This window comes from Peromyscus eremicus, chromosome 22 (assembly GCF_949786415.1).
Source record: "Peromyscus eremicus chromosome 22, PerEre_H2_v1, whole genome shotgun sequence".
Taxonomy (NCBI): Eukaryota; Metazoa; Chordata; class Mammalia; order Rodentia; family Cricetidae; genus Peromyscus; species Peromyscus eremicus.
This window is the reverse complement of record NC_081437.1, coordinates 35695240-35706145: the sequence shown is the minus strand read 5'-3', so window position 1 is coordinate 35706145 and position 10906 is coordinate 35695240. Positions and strand designations below refer to the sequence as shown.

Here is a 10906-nt window from a genome sequence, read left to right as displayed (position 1 = left end):
TTGCAGGGAGGTCACGTGATAGTGATGTTTCCGGCAGCGGTTACCCTGATTCATCACACCCGTGATTTTTGGAATTTTTGGTAATTGTGTGTTTGGAAACCTTTTACCATTGCCTTCCTTTTGAGTGTGTGTGGTGGTGGGGGCGGGCTCTGACATTTAATTCTTAGATAGTCATGACCCACAGTTTAAGGAGCAATGGCTAGGGCTGGGGAGATGGCTTAGTGAATAAAGTGCTCACCTTACAAGGTTCCCAGCACCCACACACACTGTGGGCAAGCTTGGTAGCCTGTCTGTAATCCCAGCACTTACGTGGTGGAGACGGGATCGCTGGGGCAAACTGGCTAGGCAGACTGTCCAACATGGCAAGCTCTGGGTTCAGCAAGACACCGAACCTCAGTAAATAAAGTGGAGAGGGATTGAGGAAGGCAGCCTGTGGTGGTTAGCGTTAATTGTCAATCAACTTGACAGGTTCTAGACTCACCTTGGACGGGAGTCTCAAGGAGGGTTTGTCTAGATTAGTGTGACCTGTGCGCACATCTGTGGGAGATGGACTTGATGTTACTGGTTAAGGTGGGAATACTGTAGGTGGCACCAATCCCTACGTAGCCGATTATGGACTGTCAGAGTGAAAGCGGTAAGTCAAGCAGGAGCATACATGCATTGCTCTCTCCCAGTGACTGTGGATGTACCGTGCCTGGATGCTTCACTATGCTGGCATTTTGACTTCCTCACCATGATGGGCTGTAACTTGGAGCTGTACAAAACCCTTTCTGACTCAAGTTGCTTTTGTCATAATATGTTATCTGCGGGAAAAGATGCCGAGACACACCCAGTGTCAACCTTGGGTTCACAGACATGGATACACACATTTGTACCCATGTGCACCCACATACATGTGTAAACATGTATATGTACACACACATTCACACCACACACACACACACAGAGGAAAAAAAAAGGTGTGAATTTAGCGACCACATTGCTGCTTTGTTACACAGTCACAGAAAAGGAACATATTACATATTGCTCCACAGCCCCGCCCACTCCAATTCCTCCTCACTCCACAGCCCCGCCCACTGTACTCCAGAGCTGGGAAGCAATTGTTTGAGCCACACTTCTCTTTACTAAATATGTGTTTTTTTTTAAAGTTATTGAACAATAGCATTGGGGGGGAGAGGGCATGGCTCCTGTTTCCTAACTTCATTCCTCTGTTCTCTTTGAAAGTCAGAGCAGCCCAGACAGGCTCAGGGTGCCCTCCCCTGGCCCCAGTGCACCTACAACATAGTACAAAGACTCAGACTTCTCTGGATCTCTGTCACCATCATGAGAATAGCTCTCTCACCCACCATCCCAAGCCGTGAGTCCCCTGTGAGGCTAAGCAGAGGTGGGAGCGGGGAGGGGCTGTGGAACTTCTGTGGACCTCACCTGGCCGCTGAGATGGGAGCCAGGAGGCCCTCTTGACTCCTGTCCTCCTGCTCCACCTGCCACTGTGTATCAAGCATGTGACCATTTACAGATCCCACACAGTGTCTTAGCTGTTTCTGTAAAATCTTGCAGTTGAGAAGAAAAGGGTCATTGGTTCCATTTTACTGATGGAAAAACTGAGACATTAAAGAAAACATCAGCTTGGGTATTTTCAGTGGAAACTGAAGTTTGCTTGGGATCCTGGCTTGCCTTTCTCTCTACCCACTTTCCACCTGGCATCAACTCCCCTCCAGCTTGCCTCCTGCACTCGACCTCCCGAGAGCAGTCCATGGGCTGAGCCTTCTGCAGGGAGTTCTGGGCCCAGCAAATAATGAAATGTTAAGTTTTCAGTTGCCCAGAGTTGATGAAAGGTCTGGTTAGATTCAGCAGGACACAAAGAAGCCTTAACTGAGCAGAACTGATTAGCTAGCTCATAAAAGGGGAACAGATTAGAGCTCTAGTTCTTCCCCATCTAGACAATTGCTGAAGTGTAGCTGTGCCGGTTTTAATTAGTGTCACAAAGACGGCGCGCTCTGTAGTCCCAAATGCTATTGTTCAATAACTTTAAACACACACACACACACACACACACACACACACACACACACACACGCACGCACACATTTAATAAAGAGAAGTGTGGCTCAAACAATTGCTCCCCAGAACCCTAACTCCACGGTGGGTTTTTCTCATACCTATTTAAACGGAAAGCCGGTGAGTCAAAACTGCTGCTGGTGTCTAATAGAAGATTTGGGCTGTTCCATCACTCCCCCCAGCTCCCTGCATGGTGCCGTGAAATGTACAATTCCCATAGAAGTCAAATATAGGACCAAACATACCACAGCAAGGGACTTTCTGTTTTTAGCCAACAGCTCGGGCCTGTTTGTCCTGCTTAGCCCTTCAGGAAATTCTAAATGGATCCAGGCTGCTCTGGATTGTCTGGGCAACAGTGACCTTCAGTGAGATCGCAGTGTGTGAGAATTTCTGAAACTTAGGGAACCACATTCAAGCCTCCTGGTTGTTGGTCAGAAGAGAAGGGCTTGGCCTGAGGGCCTTAGGGAGGGAGTCTCAGAGGAGAAGGACACAATCAAGCATCTAGACCCCAGCAGCCATCCATAGTTTTGTAGTTCTGGGCCTTCATGCCCAAGATCAAGGTGCGTGCAGGCTTGGTTTCTTGTCGGCCTCTTGTAGATTGGAAGGAAAACGCCTGTGTCCTGTTGTAGAAAGAAGGCCCGCCTCCACCACCCATGGCCCCCCAGGAACCCCTCCGCCAGCTGTGGCCCCATTCCACTCAGCACCCAGGTGCCTCTCACCTCTCAGTGAGGCTTCCCATGGTGCTATGGCATGTTCAGAGGACAGGTGTCTCTTGTGGACATGCCTCAGAAACTGCTGATGCCAACTTTGAGGGAGAGCAGAGTGAATGACAGCCCACCATAGGCATGAACACCCTTGTGGTCTTCCAAACGGTGCAGAATCTGTGTATAGTAAAGTGACCGCTTCTGTCTTTCCTCAATGCACCTACCTAGGACCTGGATGTCCAGGCCTGTGCTATGGGTCAGCAGGGGGCTCTGTGAGTGTCCCAGGGAAGGGACCCTCATCATGGGGACCACAGGGAAGCAGCATAGTTCTAGGAGACTTCCTGTCAGAGGCATGAACCCCGAGGGCTGAGCTTTGAAGGGTGAGAAATAAGCCCGGGGCTAAGTGGGCAGCACTGTAGTACAAAGACTCAGGTGTGTAAAGCGCATGTCTGGCTCAGGACCTAGGCTGGGATCTCTCCTGTCTGGACCGCTTTCAGTCTGTTTACTAGTCCCACACCCTTCGGACCCAGCTTACCTGACCTGCTCTAATACAGTGGCCACTGGCCATGAAGGGCTGGAAGTATGGGGTGATTTATCAGTAGAATGATTACGACTCAGCCTTAAAAAGGGATGGAAAACTGATACCTGCCACATTATAGGTGAACCTTACAGCATCCTAAGTGGAAAAAAACCTGGATTTCAAAAGGCTGGATTTTCTGAGACTCCATTTACACAAACTATCCACAGGCAAGCTGCCGGCCAGAAAGCAGGTTCATGGTTCCCTAAGGCCAGAAAAGGCTAGGGCTCATGGCTACAAGGTACAAGGCTGTTTGTTGGAATGACAAAAATGAGTTGAGCTGGGTGATGCAGGCACACGCCATTAATCCCAGCACTCGGGAGGCAGCGGCAGGCAGGTGGATGTCTATGAGTTCGAGGCCAGCCTGGTTTACACAGTGAGTTTTAGGACACTCAGGGCTACATAGTGAGCTCATGTTGCAAACACAGGACAAAAGTGAGCTGAAACTCACTGGTGGGGATGGTGCATAAACTGTGAATATACTACAAGTCATTGTCTGGTTAAAAGGAGGAAGTCGGGGCCAGGGAGATGGCTCAGTCAGTAAGGCGCTTGCCTTGCAATCACGAGGACCTGAGTTCAATCCCCGGTCAAGACGCCTGCTAGGGTGGTGCATCCCTGTAATCTCACTTCCAGGGAGGCAGAGACAGGCAGATCCCCAGGACTTGCTGGCCAGCCAGCCTAGCTGAATCAGTGAGTCCCAGACAGTGTTGGAAAAATGAGGTGGATAGGGTTCCTAGAACAGTATTGAAGACTGACCCATGCTCTCTACCTGCATGGGCACATATGTACATGCCCACACACATCCCCCCCCCACGTCCCTGTATACACACACACACACACGCGCACACACACACACAGGAGCAGTTGTGTGCGTTGTGAGTTATGTCTTAATAAAGTTGCTAGGACCAAATAAGGCTGAAAAGTACTCAGCTCTTCCCTGGCACTAGTCACGTTTCAAATGCTCAGAAGCCAGGTGGTCAATGGCTACTGTCTGGGTCAGTGTAGGTGAAACTGGCCAGCTACCACCTGAGTTTCAGTGGGCAGCTCAAGGCTGGCCAGGTAGTTGGACCTCCTGCTGTCAGTTGCCAGACCCCCACCAAATCTGGCACAATACCTACCCCTCCTATTATTGGTAAGACTGCACCCTACACCCCAGGCCTTTCAGCTCTGCACGGAGAAGTAGCCTCTCATTATGCCGGTTAGTTTTATTGTTGACTCAACAACGTGCCAGGGTCATCTGGGAAGAAGTGACCTCAAGTGAGAAAATGTCCCCCACCAGACTGGCCTGGAGGCAAGTCTACGGGAGCATTTTCTTGGTTAATGATTGACACGGAAGGGCCCCGTCCACCGTGGGTGGTGCCACCCCTGAGTAGGTGGTCCTGGATTACATAAGAAAGCAGGCCAGCAAGCCATGGAGAACAAGCCCCTAAGCATTGTTCCTCCATGGCCTCTGCTATGGCATCTGGGGCACAAAGCCTGAGAGGAGAATGTCCCTGCAAGAGAATGTCCATTCTTAAGTTCTTTCCAGGGGGAAAGGGGGGAGGGTGACCAATTCAGTTCCAAGCCCTGTCCCACCCGCTTCCTCAGCAAATCCCCACAGTGCGCCAGTATTCCCCTGCCGTAAATCATCCCAGACCCAGGTACCGAAACGACAGAGACCATCCTTATCCGGAGTCTGCCAGAGGACTCCAGCTCCTAAATTCTTCATCCTGCCTTGGCTTTTCCCTTGGAGACCCCAGCAAAGGCTTCCACTCTTACCTTGTTCCCAGCCCTGCCTAGTCAAGGCCAATTTACCCTACCTGTGCCCTTTTCTTGGATTTTTAAGTACATTGAATCTGTAGAATAATTTTAACCCCCAGCCTCTTCTGTGCTGGTGAGGTGTCTACAGGTCTTGGGGTTCGTGAGAGCACTTGCACACAGTGATGGTGCCCAGGGTGGTGGCTGAGGTTCCATCAGGCACCACCGGGACATCAAACCAAGTGAACGCCATGAGTTTTGTTTCTTTTTGACACAGGGTGCATTGTATCAGGCTGACTTCAAATTCACTACATGGGCGAGGATAGCCTTGAACTCCTGACCCTTCTGTCTCTACCATGTCCAATTTTTATGCCATGTTGAGTGTGGAACTCAGGGCTTCATGCATGCTAGGCAAGCACTCTGCCAGTTGAGGTACGATCCCATGCCCTTGCTTTTGTATCTTCTTCTTCCAACCAGCTGGCATCCTGACAGCACCGCCTGTGGTGAACTCAGGAAGTACCGCCCCTGTACATCTATCCCTCCCTCGGTATATATTCCCTTAACTGTAATTGTATTTAAATTTCCAGTAGAGTGTGATTCTCTCTTTATCCAGGGTGGGTGTGGCATGCATACATGAACAGGACCTCAGTGAGCATGTGAGTAAGAATGGGTCTTTTTAGTCGATAAAGCTCAGATGTAGATGCCATTTGCACTGGACCCTGCCTGGACAGGGAACAACAGGAGACAGCCGAGAAGGGGAACAGCATAGACAAGACGGATCTAAGGGTGTGGAGTGGTGGGCTACAATGAGGAAAGGGGCCTCGGAGCCTAGCAGCCTGGATCCCAGATGTAGTGGGTGATGGTGGCAGTTACTTGATGTCTTCAATTCTCAGAGAGCAGCTGGGGACTGAGTAAGAAAAATGGAAAGTACCCAGAGTGCTGGGTACACAGTTCTCTTAGGTTGGTGTTAACCGTTATCACCATCCAACCTTTCTCATCCTCGATTTCCTTTTCTCAGTAGCACATCATAGATTGGAAATGAAATAAATATTGTAAAGTGTTTCCCCTGAATAATACCGTGTGTGCTGTGTTTTAGTGCATCCAGTTTTAATACCATCCCATTAAAGAATAATACTGCCAGGGGCCCCTATACCAGCTTCATGATTCATGAATAGACACCATCTTGAGTGTCTAAGACATCCAGCTTACAGAGTACATTTTCATAGTCTTTCTAAACCAGCAGCTTTAGGTCGGGGGGGGGGGGGGGGAGGCACTTTCCCAGACCCTGTCTCCACAGCTCTCCCCCATCAGCATCACCCACTGTGAACATCCCTGTGGGAGTGGAACACCCGTCGCAGCTGAGGAAACTACAGGGACAGAGGACCATCATCATACACTGGGCCCACAGTGTCCTTGAGGGCCCCCTCTTGCTGTTGTGTGTCCTGTGGGTTTTGACAAATGTTTGTGAATGTGGATGACATGTTTCCCGCCACACAATCAAGCAGAATAGCGTCACGGTGCTATTCGCCCCTCTTCCTGGCTCTGCCTATTCATCCTTCCAACTTTACTTTCTTTTTGAGACAATCTCTAGCCCAGGATAGCCTCCCATGCTAGAGGATAACCTTGAACTTCTGCTCTTCCTGGCTCCCTTTCCTAAGTGAAGAAAGCTGGGATCATGGACAAGCACCTCCAGGCCAGTTTATGTGGTGTGGGAGAGCGAACACAGGGCCTTGAGCATGCTAGGCAAGGACTCTACCAACCGAGCTGTATCTTGGCCTAGCTTATGTTTTTTAAATCCAATTCTGGGCCATAGATGGGTCCAGGTTTGATAATCCTGGTGGTAAGAACTGTGGGCTGGAACCAGAGATGCTCTCAGCTGGAGGAAAGATGAGAAGGAGTGTGGGAGCATCTGCCTGGAAGATCTAACTTCCTTCAGGGGAGTGGGGGGATGGTGAGCACAGGGACTCTGGGAACTGGTGGTGATGGGGTGTAAGCCAGCGGCTAAGCCAGCAGGAAAGCCCAGGGTTAAGGGATGGCTAAGCTCCCCTCCCTTTTCATCTTGTAACATGGAACCGTTTTCTTTTTTTACCATGGAAGCAGAGACAGTTGTAAGGGTAGGGGACAAGGTCACATCAACAACAAGGCAGCACTCCGGGAGTGCCAGGAACCCTTCCAGGGCCAACTGAAGCCTGGGACAGAAGGGATGCGCCCAAGGAGTGTACAGCTGCCTCTGTGCCTTGGTGAGCAACAGGCGGAAGAAGTCCTCTTTCCCCTCTCACCTAGCAGTGCAGGAGGGACTGAGCAGCGGGTCAGAGCCGGTGTGACCTTAAAGCTCTAGGTCGTAACCCCTGAGCCCTCAGGCGCAGCGGGTGGCGGCGTAGTAGCGGTGGGGGCAACGGGGCAGGTCTGCCCAAGGGTTAACTCATTCCTGGGCAGCCTCGGCGCGTGTGGTGCGAAATCTCACCAGAAGAGGGTACAGTAGCAAAGCGTTTGACGTCAAGCTGGAATTCCTATTGTGTTTCGGAACGGCTCTGGCAAAGCCAGTCCAAGTTCGCTCTCCGCACATCCGGATCGTGCAGCTCCTGGGCTGACCCACCGAAGCTGCTTGCTCGCCGCCGCCGGGGGGAAGGAGGTCACTCGCTGCCTGCGAGGAGAGCCTGATCCTATTCCGGACCGAGCTGAAGCAACATATCCGGAGTCGAGGGTGAGTGTCCCGAACACCGGAGGCCATTGGCCGCAGAGTCCCCTGCCGGCGCGCCTGGATGCCGGCGCGCAGCCCTGCCGCTGCTACCGGGTGCATGGCTCCCCTGCGGCGCGCCCCAGCCTGCTGCGGCCCACTGTGAGTGCCCTTCTCAGCAGGTGGCTGCTGTCCCCAGAGCCGCGCATTGGCCGAGGCAGCAGGGCGCATGGAACCTGGGCTTACGAGCGCACCCGCGGGGAGCATGGACGCGTCTGCCGAGCAAAGCCTCCCGGAGCCTGGCAGCCAGGACTCGGTGGCAGGCGACGACATTGAGATCGTGGTGAATGTGGGGGGCGTGCGGCAGGTGCTCTACGGAGACCTGCTCAGCCAGTACCCCGAGACCCGGCTGGCAGAGCTCATCGACTGCTTGGCCGGTGGCTATGACACCATCTTCTCCCTGTGCGACGATTACGACCCAGGCAAGCGCGAATTCTACTTTGACCGGGACCCGGACGCGTTCAAGTGTGTTATTGAGGTGTACTATTTCGGGGAGGTCCACATGAAAAAGGGCATCTGTCCCATCTGCTTCAAGAACGAGATGGACTTCTGGAAGGTGGACCTCAAATTCCTGGACGATTGTTGCAAGAGCCACCTGAGCGAGAAGCGCGAGGAGCTGGAGGAGATCGCTCGCAGGGTGCAGCTCATCCTGGACGATCTGGGTGTGGATGCGGCCGAGGGTCGCTGGCGCCGCTGCCAAAAGTGCGTCTGGAAGTTCCTGGAGAAGCCCGAGTCGTCGTGCCCGGCGCGGGTGGTGGCGGTTCTATCCTTCCTGCTCATCCTTGTCTCCTCCGTGGTCATGTGCATGGGCACCATACCCGAGCTGCAGGTGGTGGACGCCGAGGGCAACCGCGTGGAGCACCCGACGCTGGAGAACGTGGAGACGGCTTGCATCGGCTGGTTCACGCTGGAGTACCTGCTGCGCCTCTTCTCGTCGCCCAACAAGCTGCACTTTGCTCTGTCTTTCATGAACATCGTGGACGTGCTGGCCATCCTCCCGTTCTATGTGAGCCTCACACTCACGCACCTGGGCGCACGAATGATGGAACTGACCAACGTGCAGCAGGCTGTGCAGGCCCTGCGGATCATGCGCATCGCGCGCATCTTCAAGCTGGCCCGCCACTCCTCAGGCCTGCAGACCCTCACCTACGCCCTCAAGCGCAGTTTCAAGGAACTGGGGCTGTTGCTTATGTACCTGGCCGTGGGCATCTTCGTCTTTTCTGCCCTAGGCTACACCATGGAGCAGAGCCACCCGGAGACTCTGTTCAAGAGCATTCCCCAGTCCTTCTGGTGGGCCATCATCACCATGACCACAGTGGGCTATGGTGACATCTACCCCAAGACCACACTGGGCAAGCTGAACGCGGCCATCAGTTTCTTGTGTGGGGTCATTGCCATCGCCTTGCCCATTCACCCCATCATCAACAACTTTGTCAGATACTACAACAAGCAGCGCGTCCTGGAGACGGCCGCCAAGCACGAGCTGGAGCTGATGGAGCTCAACTCCAGCAGCAGCGAAGGCAAACCCTGCGGCTCGCGCAGCGACCTGGACACCCTGCCCCCAGAGCCTGCTGCCAGGGAGGGGCCCAGCTGGGGCAGCCGGCTGAAGCTCTCGCACAGTGATACCTTCATCCCCCTGCTGACAGAGAAGCATCACAGGACCCGACTCCAGAGTTGCAAGTGATGGCTGGGAAAGGCAGGGACAGACTGGCCTGTGGATGGACAGACCACTGGGTAGGCATGCCAGTAGGCATGTCTGTGGCTTCAAGGGAGCTGCCTGGGTCTCCCTGCCCTCCCCTGAGCAGACCCTGCCAAGGCTGGGTAAGACTCCACGGGGGCCAGCTGTTCAGGGGTAAGGGGTCTGGGGAGTGCAGGAGCCACGGAGCCGCTTGGGGCTATAGGAATGGCCTGGCAGGAGCCCACATCTGCTTCTGTGTCTCCTTCAGTAAAACTTCCTATTCGGCCTACCCTCCGTGTTGTGGGTTGTCTCCAGTTCACTGCCCCCCCCCCAAGAGTGGCTCCTGTACACCCTAGTGCCAGGCCAGAAAGGAGGTGTGCAGCCCCAGAGGGAGTGGAGGGTAGCTATTTATAGTTGCGAGCTAATTAAAGAAGAGCTGCAAGGCAAGCTTCAGCTCCAAGGCGCCTTGCCACATTCCACGAGACGCTCTCCTGCTTCCTTCTGTGGAAGAGTTGCCTCCCCGAGGCTCGGGGAGGAAGGAGAGGTTGCAGAGCCTGGTTGTGGGGCAGTTGGCTCAGAGCTGTTGCCTGTGGAGCAGTCCTTTCCACTCCCCCTTACTCCTATCCAGCTACCCTGGTGGACAGGTATCCCCATTTTACAGGTAAAGAAACTGAGGCTCAGGGTCGCACAGAAGAGGAATTCAGGCCTGCTTCTAATTGTCGCTGAGTTCATGTGGTCTCTCCAACACCAGGCAGTATTGATTGGCCCAGGGACCTTCTATAAAGTAGGGTCTGAGCTCCTCAGTGGTTTGTGTGTCGGGGGGAACTTCAGAGAATCACAGTTGTGGGTTCAGATCCTTGCACCAATTTCTGCTCAGTCGATCAGAGCTGTTTCTATTGTTCTACCTGGGAAGGGGGTGAGCTGCACAGCCGTCCACGGTGTTCTCCACAGGTCTGGACCGGGCAGGAGGGCCGTCAAAAGCAGGGCACTGTAATGCTGTTCTTGACCAAAGCCTAAGAGCTGGGCCTGGAGGCCTACTTTTCTTGGTTTCTACCTTCTAGGAGCTGGAGAGCCTTGCCCTTCACCCTACCCCCACCTCAGCCGAGAGGGCTCCAAGGAGGGAGCGCTATGGTGGAGTAGGAGGTGGAGGGTATAAACGGAGGGATAGGGGTGTCTTCCACCAGCCTCCACTCTGGGCGGCTCCTTTCTCTTCCCTGAGCTCAGATTTTCCCAGAAGTAAGAGGATGACTGATTTCTCAGGGTGCCTTCTAGGTCTGCCTATCCAGGATGTCCACGGTTTGGGCTGTTGATTCTTAGGGCAGGGTCTCCAGGAGGTGGGATGTTGTTACTTGGAGAGTGGAGATTGTGTCTGCAGGGTGCATGCTCACTCCAGGGCTTCAGTGAGAAGATGCTCC

General features: G+C 53.4%; 1 protein-coding gene across 1 annotated transcript; it reads left to right on the top strand.

Annotated features, from left to right (window-relative positions):
- Window positions 1-7982: 7982 nt before the first annotated feature.
- Window positions 7983-9497, top strand: Kcnf1 (potassium voltage-gated channel modifier subfamily F member 1). Its single transcript, XM_059248290.1, has one exon. The coding sequence runs from the start codon at window positions 7983-7985 to the stop codon at window positions 9495-9497; it is 1515 nt and encodes a 504-aa protein (XP_059104273.1).
- The last annotated feature ends 1409 nt before the right edge of the window (window positions 9498-10906 follow it).

Coding starts and splice junctions, on each gene's coding strand:
- Kcnf1 (XM_059248290.1), top strand. CDS start 7,983: ATGGAACCTGGGCTTACGAGCGCACCCGCGGGGAGCATGGACGCGTCT.